At 37.7% G+C, this 21,212-nt stretch overlaps 1 protein-coding gene across 3 annotated transcripts in view; it reads left to right on the top strand.

Annotated features, from left to right (window-relative positions):
* Positions 1 to 20,879, top strand: part of ADCY1 (adenylate cyclase 1) — a 155,671-nt gene extending 134,792 nt beyond the window's left edge. Inside the window, exons 12-21 of one of the 3 annotated variants that reach the window (XM_069859714.1) lie at positions 963 to 1,052; positions 3,905 to 4,161; positions 4,763 to 4,889; positions 10,341 to 10,457; positions 10,739 to 10,885; positions 11,271 to 11,369; positions 16,037 to 16,151; positions 17,654 to 17,778; positions 18,666 to 18,697; positions 20,321 to 20,879. In XM_069859714.1, coding sequence (XP_069715815.1) covers positions 963 to 1,052; positions 3,905 to 4,161; positions 4,763 to 4,889; positions 10,341 to 10,457; positions 10,739 to 10,885; positions 11,271 to 11,369; positions 16,037 to 16,151; positions 17,654 to 17,778; positions 18,666 to 18,697; positions 20,321 to 20,438 — 1,227 coding nt within the window. In that variant the 3' untranslated portion in view covers positions 20,439 to 20,879. Of the gene's footprint in view, positions 1 to 962; positions 1,053 to 3,904; positions 4,162 to 4,762; positions 4,890 to 10,340; positions 10,458 to 10,738; positions 10,886 to 11,251; positions 11,370 to 16,036; positions 16,152 to 17,653; positions 17,779 to 18,665; positions 19,294 to 20,320 lie in introns of those variants that run through there. The other 2 variants (XM_069859712.1, XR_011337652.1) reach the window with 2 other exon arrangements.
* Positions 20,880 to 21,212: the final 333 nt, after the last annotated feature.

The raw sequence follows: 21,212 nt of genomic DNA, 5'->3' as shown, positions 1-21,212 counted from the left end.
AAGTCCACTGCTTTTCTTCAAGACTAGTGACTTTTCTCCAAAAATAAGCTGTTTGCTAGGTCCGTTTGTTCTGAGTTCTCAGTCCTCTCCTTTTAAGGGACATGAGATTTTTCCCCCTTTAAATATGATTGTTTCCTGGAGTGGATTAATGTCTCTTGAAGTCACTGGAAGAAGTCCTGTGGTTTGAAAGATATATTGTAGATTCAGTAGATAATAGATGGCCCAAGCATCCCTAGTGCAAGGGGAATAGAAGGCAAGCAGCTTTCCCTGAAACCAGAGTAGATTCATATAACTAGAATAATTATCAGTACTAGAACCTGACAAACTTATCCTTCCTCTCTCACCTGCTGTCACTGGCTTCATATTTGCTCACAGCAGCAAGCACTATACAGCACAGTGATAGAATCAGGGTAAAAATGGAGATCAGCAAGAGATTTGCAAGACTCCATTGCATCAGACTTTTTTGTTCTCTGCTGCTCTTTCTGCTCTGGCAAATTTCAATAGTTTTAATTAACTTTGTCAATTAAAACTACCCTGGCATTTAACATGACTATTATAGCATAAGGCACAAATACCACTCCGAAATTCTATGCTACCACAGCATGTTCTCTTGGATCACTTAGTTGTAGCCAATAATTTACAAGGCAAAAGATGCTTTGGGTATTTTCCCTGTGGGAACAAAATCAAATGCCATCCTAATTTATTATTTGAATTATGAGCAGACATCCTACTAACCTTTCAAAGAGTTTTAATTATAGTGAGAAATAATGTACAGTAATAATAATTTCACAATTATTTCCCCAAAAAATCAATTACCATTATAACATATGTACACAATACAGTGCAGGCAAATTTTCCATATCTCTTATTTACTTCTTTTTATAGACTAATTAAAAATAACAACACTACTTCAAAATATATTTTAAAATATTTATACGTAAATCTTTTTTTTTCTTCCTTAGTGCTTTCCAGGGTGCCTGACAATACAAATTCGTACCATTTTGTGTATTTTTATTGTGATTTTAATATACTCCGTGGCTCAAGGATGTGTGGTGAGTGTTTAAATCACATATCACTTCATTCAGTGTTCTGTTTAAAGAACAACCTAGTATGTATCTGTTAAATACATACCATATTATTGTTTGATGGACTCCTACTTTTTTTATTATTGATACTTGCATAGTATGTTTCTTCAAAATTAAAGCCCTTGGTATAAATTGAACTCTCACTGCCCTGAGTCAGGGTGTTTACTTAGGAATGGCAAAGCTATTAGCAAACTACACAGACAATAACTAGTCAACACCTATAGAAATTTTTACATCAAACCTTAGTATCACATAGTCTGCCAATGTCATGCTCTTTAAGGGAAAACTATTTTTCAGTGTTTGGCTTGCTTACCAGTGCAACAGTAAATATTTTGTGACAGACAAGGCATGGTTTCAAACAGCATTACTTGTTTCTGTGTAGCAAATTATAGAACATATTTCTGTGTAATAATGGGGATATTTTTACTCCAGGCAGATCAAAGAAGGTAATGAGATCTTAAAATATTGTCAGTATTGCATAATGAGAAGAGGTGCTTACACTGTGATACCTATATGATCCATTCACACCTAATGTCTAGGTAGCTTCTCTTGTATGAAATGAACTTGCTCAAAACTTCTGAAAATTTAGTTTCTTTTCCTGTGGATTAGCAGCTAGTTCCGCATGGTGGACTTGACTGTCAAACAGGATTTAAAATTCTACCTAAGTATTTGGCATTGACTGTGTTGTCAAAATCATAACACTCAATTTCAGTGTTTTGGCTGCAAATATTGATGCATTAGACATGTTAGGGTACCTGAAGGTAAGAACCCACACAAAAATAGCATGCTAAACACAATTGGAAATGCTGAGAAAGCAGATGTCTCAAATCATGCCTCTCTGCAGGACTTAGGCAGGACCTATCTGACGGATGGAAAGACAGTGATTTCATGAGAAATTCACGGTGCTAACTGGGACACCAAGCCCTTTATTTTGTATTTTGTGTTTTCACTCATCCCTGGACCTGCCCAGAGAACAACTACCACTCTGATCCCCGTGAAATGAATGGGCAGAGTATCCCTTTAGTGTGAATTCCAATATCCTGAGAGGTAGCAAGAACTATTGATGTTCAGACATTTCTATGGATTCCTGAACATCAGTTATGTGGGTAACGCACAGCCCTGATAGCACAGACATATATGTGGTTCTTAATGTGCATATAAGCCCAAAATGCATAGAGATATGCAGTGCCTCTGAGCTAGCTAGCATCTCAGCAAGTTCTGTGTATCTGTATGGCAGCTGGAACCTTTGTGGATCAGCCCCCGTAGGTCTGACACTTACTTTGACCAAATGAAACAAGCACTTTGACTGCCTCATAAAGCTGGTGAAAATAAGAAACAAACATTAGAAAGCCTGAGGCAACATTGAACATCAATAGGAGAAGGCAGATTAGGATTCAGAAGTTTTGGCCTCCAAAAAGGCAGTAACCGTTCAGTTACAACTTAGAATAAGTCACAAATATAACTTTATGCTTTATTGAAGCAAAAATAGGCTGTAACCATTGAAATGCTTAATAGAAGTGTTTAATCAGCAGAAATTATTAGTTTCTGCAAAATAATGCCTTACTCCTCAGTTAGCAGAAGAGTAAAGTGTTGAGATTTCACTCCGACTTACAGAGCAGATGGTGTTTTCCTGGATGGATTGCACATCATTTATGAAGCCCATATGCATGCCTGTGGTTTTGGATGACTTCAGTGTGAAGAGTATTTTTAAGGATACTGAACATTAAATGGATTTTTCAGTTTGCTCTTTCACATCTCATTTCCTAATGTTAGCTATTCTGGGTTTAACTCACATTTTATCTCTTATGTCTCATCTTTTTAAATGACTACAACCACCTGTATTGCTTAATCACCTCTCAGGCTGTCAGCTATTTTACAGTGTGCTATAAAATTCCATTATCAGTGGTTAAAATACGAAAAAAAGATCTAATAACATACTTCAAAAGAGAAGCATAAGTACAGGGCAGGGTTTATGTGGCAGTACTTGTTAAAATCAATTTCACACTACCATCCCACTCATCGTGTTTGTGCTAACTCTTATCCTCTCCCTTTGTAAAGTGTGAAGGTTGGAGTGCAATTCAAATTGAAGCTCTAGGGACTTGCAATATTTGCAAAAAATTCCTCTCTCCCTTGGGTAACAGTTCTGAGATATGTACCTGACATAGCTTTTGGAAGACCGGTTAAATTTCCTCAAATTTCCCATAGGATACGCACTAAAACTGTATTTCCCAGTCTAGAGAGGAAATGGAACTCCTTGAATAACTGAAATGGCAGGGGTAATTAAGATGAGGCCTTGTATTTGAATCATATGTAATAACAGAAGTAGCTCTGAAGTGGAGAAAATATGTTAATCATGTTTAGCTTTTCAATCAAAGATTAAATATGTTTTCTTTTATCTTTGATTACTTAAAATTAGTATGATTTGAAGTGTCCATAAAACAAACACATTCCTTTCTGTGCTTTGTGCAAAAACATTTCTCACCTGCATGGAGTTTACTCAGGTTCCTTAATCTTGCAGGAATATGTTGGCTTGAGAAACTCTTTGTTTTGAGCATTGAGAGGGAAACTATTCAACTAAGCCCAGACTTTAACTAGTTGGTCTTACTGGCATTTAATAAACAATCAGTGTCACCCACCTGAAACTGAGTAAGGCATTATAGGAAAAGGGAGGGAGATTTTGTTAGAGCAGTAAGCAGGATGGGAACTCCATGACCGTATTTTCCCAACTGGAAATTAACTACAGTCAGCCCCTTAGCAGCTGCATTTTGTCTATTTAACATTTAACTTTCTCCTTTTCTCTCCTCTCCTGTGTTTTCTAGGTTGGCTGTATGCCTTGGGTTTGGAATACCAATTCCAGCAGTTCAATAGTTATCATTTCTCCTGGTGGAACAAATAAAACAATGAATGAACTTCCATGTGACACAGCCCACTATGCTTTTCTTTCTTGTGTAGTGGGGACTCTCACCTTGGCAATATTTCTACGAGTATCTTCCTTGCCAAAAATGATTCTCCTGCTTTTTGTTACAATTTTGTACATAGTTATTCTGGAACTCAGTGGTTACAGAAATGCAGTGGGGTATGTATCATGCAAAGTTAAAGCAATGGGTATTTTTATATAGATAGTCACGACATTGGTGATTTTTTTTCTCTAGCGTTTAGTGTTCTTTAGGGGTATATACTTAGAAAAGCACAAGAAATATTTAAGCTTTCCTCTCCCCAGCAACTCTAAGATCTAGTCATATCCATCAACAGATCGACTTTTGTGAACTAGCAAGTGCTCCTCATTATTCTCTAGTTTTATGCTAACATACCTCAGCTGAACACACTGCAGTCTAATTATAATATGAAATAGAAAAAAAGTTAAAAACTTTACTTCCATATTTCAGTAGCCCTCAACCAATTCCAGTTTCACTTAAGCTTTTGAACTTTTGACGGGTTCTGTGTTTCCTAGTTGCATAAGCATTGCAATAATGTATAGCATTATAAAATCCTCAAGAAGTTGAATGTTGGTGTGATGCAGTGATCAGATTTACTGTCACTCATTTTCCTGCCTATATGAGACTCTTCAGAAAAGTCTAGTGATTAGGGTTACCCACATATTCTAACCTAAAGGTCTATGCAGTGTTAGATATTAGAAAACCTGGAAATAACCCATTTACATTCCTTTTATTTTTAAGGGGTGGCTCCTTTTATATGCGTGGCTATGAACCAATACTAGCCATTTTGCTATTTTCTTGTGCTTTGGCACTGCATTCCAGGCAGGTGGACTTGAAGCTGCGTCTGGACTACCTCTGGGCCGTGCAGGTAAGTCAAAGGGATTTTCTTTCTAGTATCCATGCACAGAAAATGATTTTTTACTTTTTGACGTGGATCACAAATACATTTAGACCAAATTAGTTGGACAAAGATGCTTTCAGTTTTGTTCATGGCTGCTGGGGTTTACAGATTAAAATTATTACAGTTTTTTTCTAACAGGCCTGTAAAATTCATTTGTTCTGGAGAAGTGACTTCTTTTTGTTTGTTTGTAGTTGTTCCCCAGCAGCACATCATTAATGGGTAATATATTTGTATTTAAGATGCATTATGAATAGAGAGAACTTTAAATATGAGAAACTGACAGCAATATAAACTTGAGATAAAGAAATTAAATCCATGGGGTTTTTTTTAATCTTCTAATAATAAAAAAAAGGAGAGAAAATAAGTTGATGTTCAGGTAAACTGAAAAGAAGGAAGTAAAACTGATAAAGGCAAACATTTATATCCTTATCATGCAATGAAATGAGAGAACTCTTCCCAAAGGTAGACCAGAAATTAAGTTAGATACCAAGTGCATGGATTTTTTTTAAAAAATGTATTTCCCAGCTATCATTATCACAGCAAAACCTATAGAAATTATATTAGCCATATGCAGAGGCATCAGGAGATGTCTACCTCCTATCTGTTGTGACCCACACTTGATTTAAATAATAACATTTCTGTCATAGAATTAGCCTCGTATGCTGTCACACCTCTCAGCAGTCCTATTCCCACATCTGAAGTGTTTCACAGCCCTGGAGGGAAAGAGATAGTTAAAGATGTTAAGTTTGTTCTGATGAAATTTTGAAGTTGTCTTTCTGATACACTCTTGTAGTTCACAGAGGTCACACCCTGTTGTCACCTACATCCCACTAACCATGTTCCTAAGAGCACTGTATAAATTGTTGCCATGCTGGCTTTTATGTCTAAGGTCAAGAGTGGAACACATGAGTTAAACTCATCCCTGAGTCTTGTGTGTTCCTAGAATGGAGCAGTCAGGAATGGCTTTTCTCTATTATCTTCTGTTCTTAAAGTTTTTCAATCTAACAGTTAAGCTCTGTTGGGATTTTTGTTTGTTTTGATGTCAAAGACCATGTCCACTTCTTTTATGATTTAAGTGTATCTTGTTATATAGTTTCAGCAGATTCTATGCTGTTTAGCTGAGCCAATAATGCGAGATCACTTAATTTCAGTTTTGTTCTGTGACCTGTGGTATTGATAGGTGCTGTATCTGTTAGCCTCAGAAGTTCGTTTTGGACAAACTGATAACAGTTTCCGGTTGCTGTGGTGCCAAATAGTCCAAAACATCAAGTACAAGAAACTAATGGGATATTTCCCTGCAAAAAGACAAGAACTGGGCAATAGTAAAACAAGAAATACAAACCTTGTCTGTTTTCTTGGAGCCAGGTTTTGCAAAATTACCTAGTTGTCTACCACGATTGTTAAAACCATTGTACACTTACTGCAAATGACAGTGAGGGGATTTAAGAAATATGGAGGCCTATCAAATTTCAATATCTTTCTGTACCATTTCAAAAAAATGCTCTTCTAAGATCAAGTGCCATTTTCAGATCTTTCAATTGCAAACATGTAACTTGTGTAGTACCATCTCTTCTGTGGGATTTGCATAATAATCAGGAAAGGGAAAAAAATCAATCTGATTAGAAAATTCAGAAATTAGGGAAGAACATAACTACCACTGTTTGAAATCAGTGTGCTGGGTAGATGTTTGGCCTCTTTGATAATCTAGGCATATAACCCGGTTCTTCTTTATTCTAGTTGGAAGTTCTGTTCCCTGCACAATAAGTAATAGTGGATAACATGTCCTAAGGAAATTTGTCTTGGATTCCACTCTGTATTGCTTGTCAGTGATATAGTATTCTTGAGCTAATTAATATAACATGCAGAAGTACCTCAGTGATGAATGTTACAGAAGTGCTTATGGTGCTTACCTATTCAAATAGGTAATTTAAAAAAAAAAAACATTAACTTTGAACTTATTAGGGTCTTTGGCATAAAAAAAATCTGAGTGTTAAAAGCTCTGGGAAGACTGTTGGAAATATCTATATGTTAAAACTGCCTTTGAGTAGTTAGCTAGCTCAGAGCTACTAATTGTTTACCAATCTTTAAGAGGAGATAAGGGGAAAAAAACCACCTTCCTGAGTGACAGTATTCTCCAGCAGCTGGACTGCAGGAACCCAGTATATGGTTGAACAGCATAAACATCAAACAGTACTAACTAAATGATATTTAAACACTGAAAGTATCCTGCAGTTAATACCATTACCAGTCTTATTAATAAGAATACATAAATAGATGCTTAGTGGTCTATGCCAAGGTCTGAAGAAAACTCATTTCCACAGATTTTGTCTGTCACATCAGGAAAAAAAATTATGCTGAGAAAAAGCAGATTTCAAACAAGAAAAACCAGTTTAGAAGAATGATACAGTTTCAAGAAAATTTAATCTAATTTCCATGTATCTGGGATATATAACCAGAACAGAGATAATAAAGTCTGATTTATGCATATCATGTTGAAAAAATATCTTTTCTGATTGATGATAAGTTGTTAAGCATTTATATTTATACTTAATGTTCATACATCAATGATGTTATAAGTTCTTGTTGATTTTGCTAGGGTTTTTTTTCTGTGCCAAATTTAACTTTTCTGAATATCACAGTATATCCAGCAATTATCTGTGGTGGGGGTTGTATAGATTTTATTTAACAGGCAGTAGGAAGAGACTTTAAATTTTTACATACAATTTAAGTAACTCTGTGTGGCTTATATGACAATAACTGAATAACAAATATAGGCGCATTCTACTTATTTGTGACTGATAACCACTTTTGCTTATGCAAATTATTAAACAAAACCAGAAACAAAAATAGGATAAATAAATACAAGCAGTAAATGTATGAAGCTAAAACTGCCCCAAGAAAATGGAATTGCTCACTTACCCAGAATTTGTCAGGTAAGGAAAAGAAGAATAATACAATTATATGACTGGTTGTTATTCGGGAAACACTAAAATATTGTTCAGCCATCTTTTCTAATCTGTAACACTTGTAAGGAAAATGTATTTTACAGTTGGCAGGCAAGATGTGCCAAATGTGCTTGCACTTCTCTTAAAAATCTGTCCTTATTACCAGCAGTGTGATGGGTCTTTTCCCTGGGGTTTTAGTGCCACCTTCAGGTACAAAGATGACGTTCCTGCGGTCCAGGTGCCCAGCTTCTTTTTAGCTGAAATAGTGGATATTCGTGTGATAACTCAGCGTTACATTGGTACAGCGTTTTTATGCTTATTAAAGAGTCACCTGATAGCTCATGTGATGCAACATTTCAGACCTCTTCCTGAACAGAGAATGTGTAACCAGATACCAGCATTGTAAAAGTTGCAGTATGTTTTGTAACTTTGTAAAATGCAGTAGCTGTTAATTAGATTGATATCGAAAGCCACAGTCCCAAAGAACATTTTAAATTTTGTCACCAGATCCGAAGCAAAAACAAAGCCTGCTTTTAAATACTGCATCTATGCAAATACAATTAAGTTCTGCAAAAGGACTGAGCTGCTGCAAATATGAAACAGGTATAAGCAAAAAGCATAATTTGAGAAATGTTGTTTCTCTTGCCATTTCTTCCTTGTTTGTTTTCACAATAATCTGCCTTGGGTTTTAAGCCAGCAGCTATTGCATAAATATCATGCTGGCAGCTTTCCTTAATTAACCAATAGCAATATGGGGAAATATATGAAGGTTTGGATGCTGTTTAGCTGTCTGGATAATATTTCCGTCAGGAATCTATGATCTGTACTATTTTAATCTTCTTTCTCCCACCTCAAGTACTCCTCCTTTCTCAGTGTCTATTTTACCTGGCAAAAGGGGTTGCCTCCTTTTATCTCAGCTGCTCGAAGAGTAGGCACTAGGAGTTCATGAGTCACAAGGAGGAAAGACAGCTTTCAATGTGTTCCCCTGAAGGCAGAAAGCAGGAAACTGGAAAAATGTCCAGAAAATATCAGTAATTGGATTACTATCCTCCCCATAGAGCCATGTGATGGAATAGTTTTAGAGTTCTCACTGCTGAATATGACCAAGTCTTTTCTTACCTCACCTTCACTGCTTATCTTTCCCAGCAAGAGACACCAGGAGATCTTTCCTCTTGCCCCAGACAGCTCCTGAGTAGTTCCTTATGAGAGCTATCTTAGTGCAGGGAGAGAGGACGGGTAATGAAATGTTACGCAGTAGGAGCAGAGAAGGTACACTTCAGTTCCTATTCCTAGTAGATCACTTTAATAAAGGCAGGGTGTTAAACATTTGCTGTGTCTGGATCCTGTAAATGCAATCGGTGCAGAAGCTTCGGCTAGGGACCAGCAACACTGTAACAGAATTAACCCAGTGTGTTGTCTAAGCTAATATAGCTTGCTTTTCAACATAACTAAGTAGCTCGGAAGGAGTGCTATGCTACTTCCACAAATGTTCTGTGTCTAGGGCTGGGGCTGGGTCAGAAAGAGCTAACACTATTTGTTCTTCAAACGGCAGTGCAAACGTCTCCCTGAACCACAGGGAGAGAGTGCAGTTGCCTCTCCCTGTTGATGGGGAAGTGCCTGACTTGAAATAAGCCAGGTCACAAAAAGTTAAGACCACTTGACCTCATTCTGCTGTTTACATATTTTGCCTCCATTTAGGATTTGCTACCATTACCTACCATGATATTCATTATTCAAGAGCTTTCCATGACCTTAGTGGCTTTCATCTTGTTTCTGGCAACTGAACATTCTCAGAATCAAAACTGTAGTTTAACAGTTTTACATGTAAAGAGGGGAAGAGGTGCTCGATAGATGCGTTGAAAACATAGTATTCTGCTGTGTTTCTTAGCAATGGTGATATCCTCAATTCCTTTCCCTGCTTTCAGAGGATTTTGCTACCCCTTCACTACACTACACATTGCTGAAGAACCTTCTCAGTCATGTCTTCCAAAATGAATGCTATGGTCCATAACTGGGCCGGGCAGAGGAATCTGATCACACATGTCCAGATCAGAAACACTGGTGATTCTTCAGGCTTCTCTTTTCTGAAAGGTGGATCAAATACTGCTGCCACTGTCTCCACCTATGTGGGAACTAATTGGCCTCCAGGGCCAATGTTAGTTAAGTAGGATTGTTCTGGCATTTACTGTGTAAAAATACCAGGGGCCTACTTAAAAGAACAGAGAATTATGGAAGACAGCAACACTTAGCTGATCAAGCCCTGAAAGTAGTCATCAGCCCAGAGAATTCCCCTTGAATTACTGAGGACTTAAGTCTTTTGCCCCAGTGTAAAAGCATGGTATGCGAGTACTGTTCCCACTCTACTTTGCAGACTCGGTTTAATTTCAAATGATGGATTAATAGAAGCTATTTTAGGTTTCAGCTAATTTTTTTTGCCTTTTGGAAAGGTTTTTCTTTTCCTCTATCCCCACAGGCAGAAGAAGAAAGAGATGACATGGAGAGAGTCAAGCTGGATAATAAAAGAATTCTCTTCAACCTGTTACCAGCGCATGTTGCACAGCACTTTCTTATGTCAAATCCAAGGAATATGGTAAACCAAGATAAAATTTAAATACATGGTGATGTATGGGTGTGATCCTGTGTAGCTTGGGTCACCTTTCAACTGTATGTTTTCAAGAAAGTCTTGGACTATTCTTGGTTTTGAGTAGGGAGATCTTTCAAGGTTTTTTTTAATAAGAATTTTTATCTCTCTACCAAAAATTATGGCTTTTGTCCTAGCTATTGCTTAGCAATAAAATAGATATGACAATAATGATGCCTGGTTTGAAATAATTTTTTAAAATAAAAATTTTATCTGCTTATGAACTGCAGGATCTTTATTACCAGTCATACTCACAAGTGGGAGTGATGTTTGCTTCCATCCCAAATTTCAATGATTTCTACATTGAATTGGACGGCAATAATATGGGAGTGGAATGTTTACGGCTTTTAAATGAAATTATTGCCGATTTTGATGAGGTAAGGTCTAAACACGTCTTTTGACCATATCTGTTCTACCTAATTAGTATCAATAGAGATTATATGTACCAACTCAGTGTATCTTGAACTGCCTAATAAAACATTACTGTAAACTTCCTATTTAATGGTAGTTGATGTCCACTGGGCTTCTCCAAAGTGCCCAGCTTGTGCTTTTAGACACATGGGGCTGACCTCAAATTCCTCTAACATAGGAAGGGTGTTAAAATGTGAGTTAGCAGTAGTTTCATCAGTGAACTCAAAGTGGGCAGAGCTCAACTTACTGAAAGGAATATATGATTTAATCAGCTTGCACATATTACTGATAACTATGATTGCTTGTCTAAAATATTATGTAATATTTAACAGTTTTATGTTTTAAACAAAGCTTATGGACAAAGAATGTTATAAGGACATAGAAAAAATCAAGACAATTGGAAGTACTTATATGGCAGCTGTGGGACTCGTACCTACGTCAGGAACTAAGGTAAGAAGATTTTACATGGCAAGTCATTTGTGGAGGAACCATTCTCCATCAATACTGTCCAATTCTGGACAGGCTGCCTTGATGGGCTGAGGCCAATTGTATGGGGTTCAACAAGTCCAAGTGCCAGGTTCTGCACCTTGGTCACAACAACCCCGTGCAATGCTACAGGCTTGCGGAATTCTGTCTGGAAAGCTTCCCAGTGAAAAAGGACTGGGTGGTGGTCAACAGCCAGCTGAACATGAGCCAGCAGTGGCTCAGGTGGCCAAGAAGGCCAACAGTGCCCTGCCTTGTATCAAAAATGGTGTGGTCAGCAGGAGCAGGGAAGGGATCATGCCCCAGCTCTTGGCGCTGGTGAGGCCACACCTTGAATACTGTGTTCAGTTTTGGGCCCCTCAATAGAGGAAATATAATGAGCTGCTGGAGTGTGTCTGGAGGAAGGCAACAAAGCTGGTGAAGGGTCTGGAGCACAAGTCTTATGAGGAGCAGCTGATGGAATGGGGGTCCTTTAGCCTGGAGAAGAGAAGGCTCGGGGAGACATTATTGCTCTCTGCAACTACGTGAAAGGAAGTTGTCCCAAGTAAGAAGTGATAGGATGAGAGAAAATGGCCTCAAGTTGCACCAGGGGTGGGTTAGATTGGATATTAGAAAATATTTCTTTACTGAAAGAGTGGTCAAGCATTGGAACACATTGGAAGTGGTAGAGTTTCCTTCCCTGGAGGTGTTCAAAATACACATAGACATGGCACTTCAGGACATTTTTTAGTAGGCATAGTGTTGTTGGGCTGACAGTTGGACTTGATGATTTTAGAGGTCTTTTCCAACCTTAAAAATTCTATTAGTGTATGAATTTCCAGGGGAACATCAGAAACACAATTAACTCTGTGTGATTGTAGATAACTTGTATTATTTCTTTACAAGCTAAATCTGAAATTCAATGAAAAACTATAAACCAAAAAGAAAAATTGCTATTCTAGCAGTTCCCATGTTGCTTCATTTGGGATTTCATTGTTTCCAGCTCTAGATTCTCTGCAAATTAGTGCATAAAGCTCCTAAGTCAGGGTGGTAGTGCTTTTAACTTGGTATCTTAGATGACCTTGTAAGATGCAGGGAAGGGATGACTCTAGGTATAATGAATTGCTGCAGAATTAATGCAAGAATATTAAAATGTGTTAATTCTTTCTTTTTAACATTGAAGTCTATGTGCAACCTACAATCAAAACAAACAGCTTCTCCCAACCCGTATCATGGACCAGAACTTAGTGCTGTGTACATTGCTGCACTTTACCCTGGTCCCTTCAAATCGGCTGTTGTCTTCTTTGGCTCTACTGCTAGCAATTCTGTTTACACCTTTAATTACTCAGCTATAAAAAGAAGTCAAAAGTAATTTCTGACCCACTAGTTCTTCTGTATCCTTATTACTACTCCAGACTCTGTTTCTTAATGTAACTTTGTCTTAGGACAGAGTTTTCCTAGATTTGCATACAGCCTCTGCAAAAGCAGAGAACATTGTGGATAGTATACTGAATATATTATATACAGAGTAATATGCGCATAAATAATTGTGTTAATAACATTAATTATTGGAAAATTAATAAAATTAATATTGCCTAGAATTTCCAGACACCTCTCCTGTGTTCTGAAATGCATCTTACATGTGTTGTAGACATACACTCATATGTATGGTTCAGTCTTGCAAAATAACACTGAATTAGAGGGCAAAAGCAAAAATGGGGCAGAAGATGGCCTGTGAACTTTCTAGCAAGTTATCCTCATTAAGTAAATAAAAACCAAGGCCACATTGAAAACAACTGTTAGAATCATGTTGGAGTATATCACATGCAACTAATTTTCTGATCTGCAGGATATTTACAACTGATACTTTCCTTTCTATCATTCCTAAAAATCTAACGTTACAAAAAAAAAGTAGTTTTAAAACTCTGTTTGTGCTGAAATGTTTGACTCCTGGGTCCTGAGACAGGCAAAAAAATTGATCCTTCATTCACTGTGATCTCAGGGAAACAGGCACCAGCATAGTTATGTGTCTGCTATAAATGCTCTTTGAACTATAATCCTGAAAACAAGTGTATTATTGGGTAACTTTGGCAGCATATGTTCCAAAACCTAAACATGTTTTTCTCTTGTATTTTATAGTTGGCAACTGAAGGGTCAGATGAGTTAGCCCAATACTGAAGATACTGCTCTGAGCTTATGATAGTAATCCATTTTAAATCACTGCAGAAGGTCTTGTATAGGATTTGCCTTTCTTTGAAAGTTTTGAGCTTTTCTGCACAGGTAGAATCTATTTAACATTCTATATTCCAGAAAACCTAAAGATCTTTTGTGAAATAGCCAATATTTTTTACTTTGACTTGGGATTTCAGCTTTTCCATGATCCCTTCCTGCTGCTCGTGTGATGCAATCAAGCTGAAATTTTTCACGTCCTCATGGCAGTTTCCCACAAGGTCTTCAGCATGCAGCTATGTAATTAGACATCCAATGATCCTAGGTAGGCATCATGTGCAGATGATCACTGCTAGGCATTGCACAGTCCCTGGGCTGCCCTACAGAGTCATATGTGTCTGTGGGGAGCCATAGGAGACTCAAGTGCTTCTGCTCTGCCAGGGTTGTCTGAGCTTCATCAGAAAATTTGGCACAGCCTCTGATTGTGAGCCACCAATTTCATACCAGGATTTGGACATCAGCAGAAAGCAGTGGATGGGGTTAATTTTGCTCTTCACTGAGGATATTTACACACATAAGAACCCAGTACCCTGATGAAGTTAAATATTTAAATCCCATATTTTACAGAACTTTTGTTTCTGAAGCTTGACTTCAGCAGGTGACTGTAGTAAATGCACATTGCCTCAGTCAATGAGGTTTTGCTATGATGCTCTGGGCAGTCTTTCCAGTAACTATTCCTCTGATGTTTAAATAAATAATTGCTTGTCAGTTACATCATCAAGTCAGCACACAAACCAAGCTCTTTGTAGATCTTTTGAACAATGTAAGTTCATTGCGTGTGAAGTCCTTTGAAATTAGGTCTGTGATTTCACCAGGGTCCTAACTTTGTGGTGTTCTTCAGTGCAGGTTCGAAAGAGTTTGTTAGTAAACCTTTGGAGATACATCTGTCACCTGCAGCACATCCAGTATTTGTCACCAGTCCTCTTTCCTGCAACCCTGAGGGACATTATTAAATAAATTAAATAAAACTATACACTCCTCCCTCCTCCAGACATCCAACATTCTTCTCTTTCTCTGTTCAAAGTGTAGCCATCAGCTCTTTAAATGTAGCTCTTGGTCTTTATTTTTCTTAATGAATGTGGCTAGAAAAGATTAGAGCTAGTTGACATTGCAAGAATTAGAATGGAAGAGAGGCAGGCAGGTAAATAAAAATATCCTCCCTAAAAACTGGGAGTAGCCCAACAATGGCTTTCATAATTTTTTTGTTAGCACTTTGCTCTAGTTTTTGTAAATTTCCCAGCCACATGAAGGCAGCCTTTCAAACTGAGCTGAGTAAAGAAAATAATAACCTGTTTCTCAGGTTTCTCAGCCACTGTCAAGTACTCCATTTATACAATCTCCCTATCATGACAAAAACCCAGCAAGCGATCTCATGCCAGCTGCCACAGCCTTGTTGTGCAATACCCTGCTGAAGGTAGACTGCCACTGACCCTGCATTTCTTTCACCATACCCTACCTTTAGCCCACTTTTGCTTTGCAGATCTGTTCAAGAATTCACGTTTATTATTCGAATAAGGGCACAATGTAAGAGCAACCACACTGAATCATGTCAGAGGTCTATTCTAGTAACCTGTCTTTAAACAGGCAATGGTAGATCCTGGGGGAAGGGCATGAGTTGCCAGGCAAACATACAGGCATCTCTTTTCCACTTTCTAATGATAAGCTGCTTAAGAAACTCTGGAGCTACAGATAATATCATTTAACTACTTTGTAGCAAATTTTTCTTCCATGAGTTTGAGTAATAACATTTGAATCTGCTCACTTTTGGAATCCACAATATCCTCTGAAAATTAGTTCCATGGTTTAATTAGGCTGCAGTTGTAAAAATTATTTGCTTGTGTTTTGGAGATTTTTTACAAGTTGATAGTTCAACATTTCGTTTGATTCCTTCTGGGTTTTTTTCTTTAGTTCATTTACATATGTTTAATAACAACACACTTCAGCTTGTTTGGAAAGAAAATAGAGGTGTTTTGCATCTCACAGGATTAAACCTAGCAGGAATTTTGTCAATGGGAACCACATGCACCCCATGGAGCTGGGAGTTAGCAAAAACCCTGGAGGGAAAAGAAGGCAGAAACTATAGTTATTAATAATCATCAGGCAAAGCAGCTTTGTAAGAAAGCAGGTTATATTCCCTGCCATGCTTGCAAAAAACATCTGCAGCTCTCTAGCAACAGATCCACTTTACCATGGGAACTTTGCTTTCCAGTCTTCCCAGAAATCAAAAAGGGAGAGAGAAGGAAAAAAAAAAACCCAAAACCCTGTACGTGAGAAATGAATGCATGTTCTGTTTTCACAAACAGCACGATAAGTTAGATTCTTTTCCTAAGTCATCCAGTCTGAGCTTTTCATTGGTTTTCACTTCAGTATTTCGCCTGCTTCTCAGTACCATAAAAATCTAATGTGCAATACTATTTTGTTTCTAGGCTAAAAAATCAATTTATTCCCATCTGAGCACACTGGCAGATTTTGCAATAGAAATGTTTGACGTTCTTGATGAAATCAACTATCAGTCTTACAACGATTTTGTCCTACGAGTTGGTAAGTCACGTTTCTACAATTATCACACAACCAGCACACAGCGGTTTGTTGGCTTTCCCTCTGCTGTATGCAAAGAATTGCTTGCCCTGAACTAATGATTAAAACTGAAAAGCCTCGTTTAACAGGAGAGTCACATCCATGTAGAAGGTCAGGAAGCTGAATGGTAAGCATCCATATTAAGGAATTACAATTGTGTCTGATTCCAATGTGTTTACTAAATCTATGCACTCCTACAAGGAAGTTCCACCAATAATTTCATACAATATTAGTAGTGTAGCCAGTCTTGTGGCTTACACTGTACTTAACCATTAAGTTGCATCTGCAAAAGCTTTGTTAGCATGAAAGTGTGATGGGAGCTTTTTGTCCACAGATGTCAAATCACCTCAAGCCTGTTTTCCCCAAAAAATCAAATCCTCTGGTCTTCACAACACAAACCTTCCCATGAAATCCTTTACATGTTTTTACATGTCTTACCTCTCAGCGTCCTTTTTCTCAGCCTTTTTAGAGAGCAAGTTCCCATTTTCCCTTCCTTCCCTGCATCTTGCTCCTCTCGTTTCATTGCATATTCTAACACAGATATTTTTCTACAGCTTCTACCTCTAAATATTTCCATGGCTGAATTGTGAGAATGGGCTGATAAGGGGAAAAGTGAGGAAGATTGAGAAAGACTAAAGACATCAAGGATAGTAATACAAGTTATACATCTGTGCCCTCCTGTATATCCTATTAATTATAAACCCTAAATTCTATTTGAACTCTGTTATAACTGTTTTTTCCAGGTCACAAAGGGGCAGAAGACAAATATCTAGCCCCTAGTGTTCTGTATATCTTTCCTGGGAAAGCCCTTCCACAGAACCTCATGCAGGGTTTAGCATCTGCAGCTCTTCAGGGCACACAGAAGAAGGAATATGCTCTTTTGTCTTCCAAACAAGGTCTCAAAATCAGTCAGAAATGTAGAATCAAGCCCTGTGGTCTCCCAAAAAGATGCTTGAGCCATTTCCACATACGCCTCTTCCAGAGTCTTCCTCATCTGAGTTGTCTAATACTGACAACTCATGTGACATGCTTCCTGTACCCCTTTCCTCTTGTCTTCCAGTCCAGTATTTCTGTTCCACTTGGAAAACCCCCATTAAAAGGCTTCATGTGAGCAACCACAGTGGAAGTCATAGCAGACAATGAAAGATCTTTAACAGTTTATCCTGAATTGTTCTACAGCTAAACTCTGCACTACCACCACTTTTCTTCTTTTCTTAAAACAATAAACCAAAATCCACAGATTAGCCAAATTTTTATGTTGTCTATCATTGCATTTCTAACAAGATATCACTGTGTATGTCTTTTTTATTGTTTCTGGAAGTACAGTAGTCCAGTTGGCATTGATTTAACGCCTATTATGTTCTATGACAAGAAAAATTCTAAGCTACTTGTGCTACATTTATTTTGCAGTATTTATGTTTCCTTTGTTGTAATGTTTGAAACCAAAGTCATTATTTTCATTTTAGGTATTAATGTTGGGCCGGTAGTGGCTGGAGTCATTGGAGCTAGAAGACCACAGTATGATATCTGGGGGAACACTGTAAATGTTGCCAGTCGGATGGATAGTACTGGAGTGCAGGGGAAAATTCAGGTGAGTGGATTCTGAGGCAATTTAGCAAACTTCACATACCTCCTGTTTTATACGTGGTTACATTTGAAGACCACTTAGAAAACAAACCCTTGCCTGATCTCCTGTTTCTTATGAAAAGGACAAAGTTATCCAGATGATTCAGGCATCAGAGGTATAGTTATTTTCCGTTATGTATGCTTCACTACTTGGAGGTAACAAAAGCTTCAAATAAATCACTTCCCATCAGAAGAAACAGAGTTCTCTGCTGCATTGCCCACTGCTGGAGACAAGCCTGGGAATGCTGACAGTGCATCAGCCAGTCTTTGTGCTGTAGGAATTTTGCCTGAATAAGGACTACAAGGAAAGGATCTATGTTTATTCGCATTCTGGTGCAATTTATGTAGCTTTAAAAATTCCTTGGATTGGAGAGGCTCCACAGGCAGAGAACATTATTGTTCTACAAGAGCTTGGCTGTATGCTATGCTGCACCTCTCGAAATCTTGATGAACTCTTACAGTTCTTTATCCAGAATACCTGTCTAGTCTCCAGGGATCAAAAGTTCTTCTGGAGTAAATTAACATCTCTGGAACTGATCCATCAGACAACAGTGGACAATTTGGTTGCATATTTCTGTTGGATGGAGCTTAATCTGGCTGTGTAATTATTCGGCTCAAGACCAGAAGTTCTGCTTCTCAGATTCCAGTTTGGTTCCAGTTTTGTCTCAGATTCCAGTGATTTTTAATTCCTTAAGAGAATGAACCCAAGAGCCTGAGAGCAGTAGTAGGTGCTACTTCATTTTGGTTTTGTGTATTTCATGACGGAGAAGTAAAATGGGGAGGAGCTGCAGTTCTAGGATTAACTTTATAAGAACAGAAAAAATAATAGCTCTTTTTATTTTCTGTCTTCAGGTGACAGAAGAAGTTCAGCGGATATTAAAAAGGTGCAGTTATGAATTCGTGTGCAGGGGTAAAGTCAGTGTAAAGGGAAAAGGTGAAATGTTGACTTATTTCCTGGAAGGAAAGGCTGATGGAAATAATTCACAAACACGGTCTTTAAACTTAGAGCGGAAAATGTATCCTTACGGGAGAGCAAACATTCAAACAAAACTGGGCACCAGCTGTCCATCAGTGTCCTCAGTTGCTAGCTTTACTGTAAAAGCTGGGCTTGGAGCAGGCCAATCATCTGCTACTCACACAAATCAAACACTGCATTATCTTCCTTCTGTGCCAGCTGTGAAGGAGACATAGAATAAAGGAAATTTGGTTGTGCCATTTGCAGTGAACTCAGAGAGCAATGGCTGCCTGAAGTTTTACCAAGAGATAAGAGGTCATAGGCCATGGCATTAACCAAGGACCACTACAACCCAACCAAAGAGAATTTGGGGACTGTGTAATGAACTCTTGGGATGGAACATATAAGGGCTAGCAATTCTGTTAGGAAAAGTCAAACCCTGATTTTCTGGAAAAGAGGAATATTTTCTTGGCATTTTTAAAGGGTAAATGAAAAAAAAAGAAGAGATAAATGTGCAAGCAATTATTTATGTGTATGTGTGTGTATATATATGTTTTAATCTATATATGCACATATACAAACAGTCCTATGTAGACTTAATAGAGATTTATAGAGATAAACATAAAAATATGTATTTATTTACACATCCACCTGCAATGACATTGCAAAGAGATTTCTCTTTCTGTCTTAGCCAACATTGCTGGTTCTGGGATTAGCAAAGCTGCATTTAACTGTGGATTGTGGGGCAGCTGGAGACTCTCCAGGGCTACAGCAAGAGTTAGAGAAACTGTGCTTCCAGTGCATGAGTTAAAATAATGAGAACAGTGTTCATTGTGTGGTGAATGGCAGATTAATGAAGGCTGGATTTAGCTAATTGCTAAACCCTAGGTATTTATTTTAAATTGTCCTTGCATGCCCCAAAAACTTTAAAAAAAAATCCAATTCAAAAAATAATGCTTGGATATGAAGTGGATGAACCACAGAGCTTAAAGATTTGGCAAAAATGAGATATATTTTTTCAATTAGAAAAAGAAAAAAAGAATGATGGAGTTTAGGAGTTGCTGCCTCTTCACACGTCATTTGGCTCTGCAAGACAGAGGAGCACCCTGCAAGCACAGCAACATGCTTATGCAATATAGAAACATGCCTTTATGTACACTGCTGATTTTACTGAAGAGCAGAAAGATGGTATTATTTCAGGTCCTGTGGCTCATTTCCAGTATTTAGCTTTACCTTCCTAAGCAGCTTAAAGATTGGTCCTGTAATAGTGACAAACATGCTGTTGCTAGCTTTGTGGCATTTGTATGTTTGCCAACATAGTCTTACATCTTAATTGATTTTTAAATTTATGCCACAGTTTTATTATATCTTGATTCTATCCAGGCTTACTCTTCAAAGCTGTACAATTATAGAAAGCTATAATTATGAGAAACAAGCACAGTCAAACTTTGTCCAAATGAGGAGCACTCAGGTAAATGTGCCAGGAGAGTGAGGCCTGTTCTTAATCTGCATAAAAGGGAACATATTTTGACTGTTTTTTCCTTTAATGCAGCCCACATCCTATTGTTCATGGTTTCATCTTGAAAACCAAAACCGACCCAAACCCAAAAAACCCACTCAAGACTGCAGAAGTTGTCCAGTTTGTACAGTCGAAAACTTGCGTGTACTAGGTGTCACATTTCCCTTTGGTGGGCCTATTTTACTGCTGATTTCAGTGGAAAGATTCTGAGTGATTCTCCTGCAATCAGCATTTTCTTTGGAGTAGTCTCTATTTGTGTTAGAAGTACATGGAGAAATATTCTGGCAACAGACTTAAACAATTAAAGAAATGTGGCAGGAGTTTCTATTCTTCATGTAGCCATATAAGGCTGCTGTGGGTCTCCAGTGGTTTTCAGCAGGGCGCTTAATTAATTTGTATGTACCCTGTCAGCTAGGTACTTCGTCACAAAGCTAGCAAAAGTAGTGTTGTGCTTGAAGTAATTATGAAAACCTGAGAAATGCTTCCTAATTGTACTAGGTGTATGCACCCTGGCTAATCTGTGAGAAGTCACTACATTTCTTTATTTCCTTAAAAGCTATCTAGTTCATCAGAGGTATTCTTCTAGAGTAATTTATTTCTGGGTTTGAGACACTCAAAGCCATTTAAATAAATGCATGTGCAGAATACAGATTTAAAAGAACAAATATTTACATAATTAAGCTAAACAAGTGATAAATCATCACACAGGTGAGTTAAATATCTAACCAAAATTAAAAGCATTATGTGTAATAGCATTAATCACTCAGTTCCACTCACAAAGAGCCATGTTACACATTTTTTGAATCAGTGAATTTGGTATAAATTCATTGATAATAATAATAATTAAAAAAATATTTTTACAGGTACTGTTCTTAAAAGCATGTTCAGATCCCAGCAGTAGGTAGTACATGAACAATGAACACAT

Source organism: Phaenicophaeus curvirostris, chromosome 6 (genome assembly GCF_032191515.1).
Source record: "Phaenicophaeus curvirostris isolate KB17595 chromosome 6, BPBGC_Pcur_1.0, whole genome shotgun sequence".
Taxonomy (NCBI): domain Eukaryota; kingdom Metazoa; phylum Chordata; class Aves; order Cuculiformes; family Cuculidae; genus Phaenicophaeus; species Phaenicophaeus curvirostris.
Note: the sequence above shows the minus strand (reverse complement) of the source record. Positions and strands in the feature narration are given on the sequence as shown.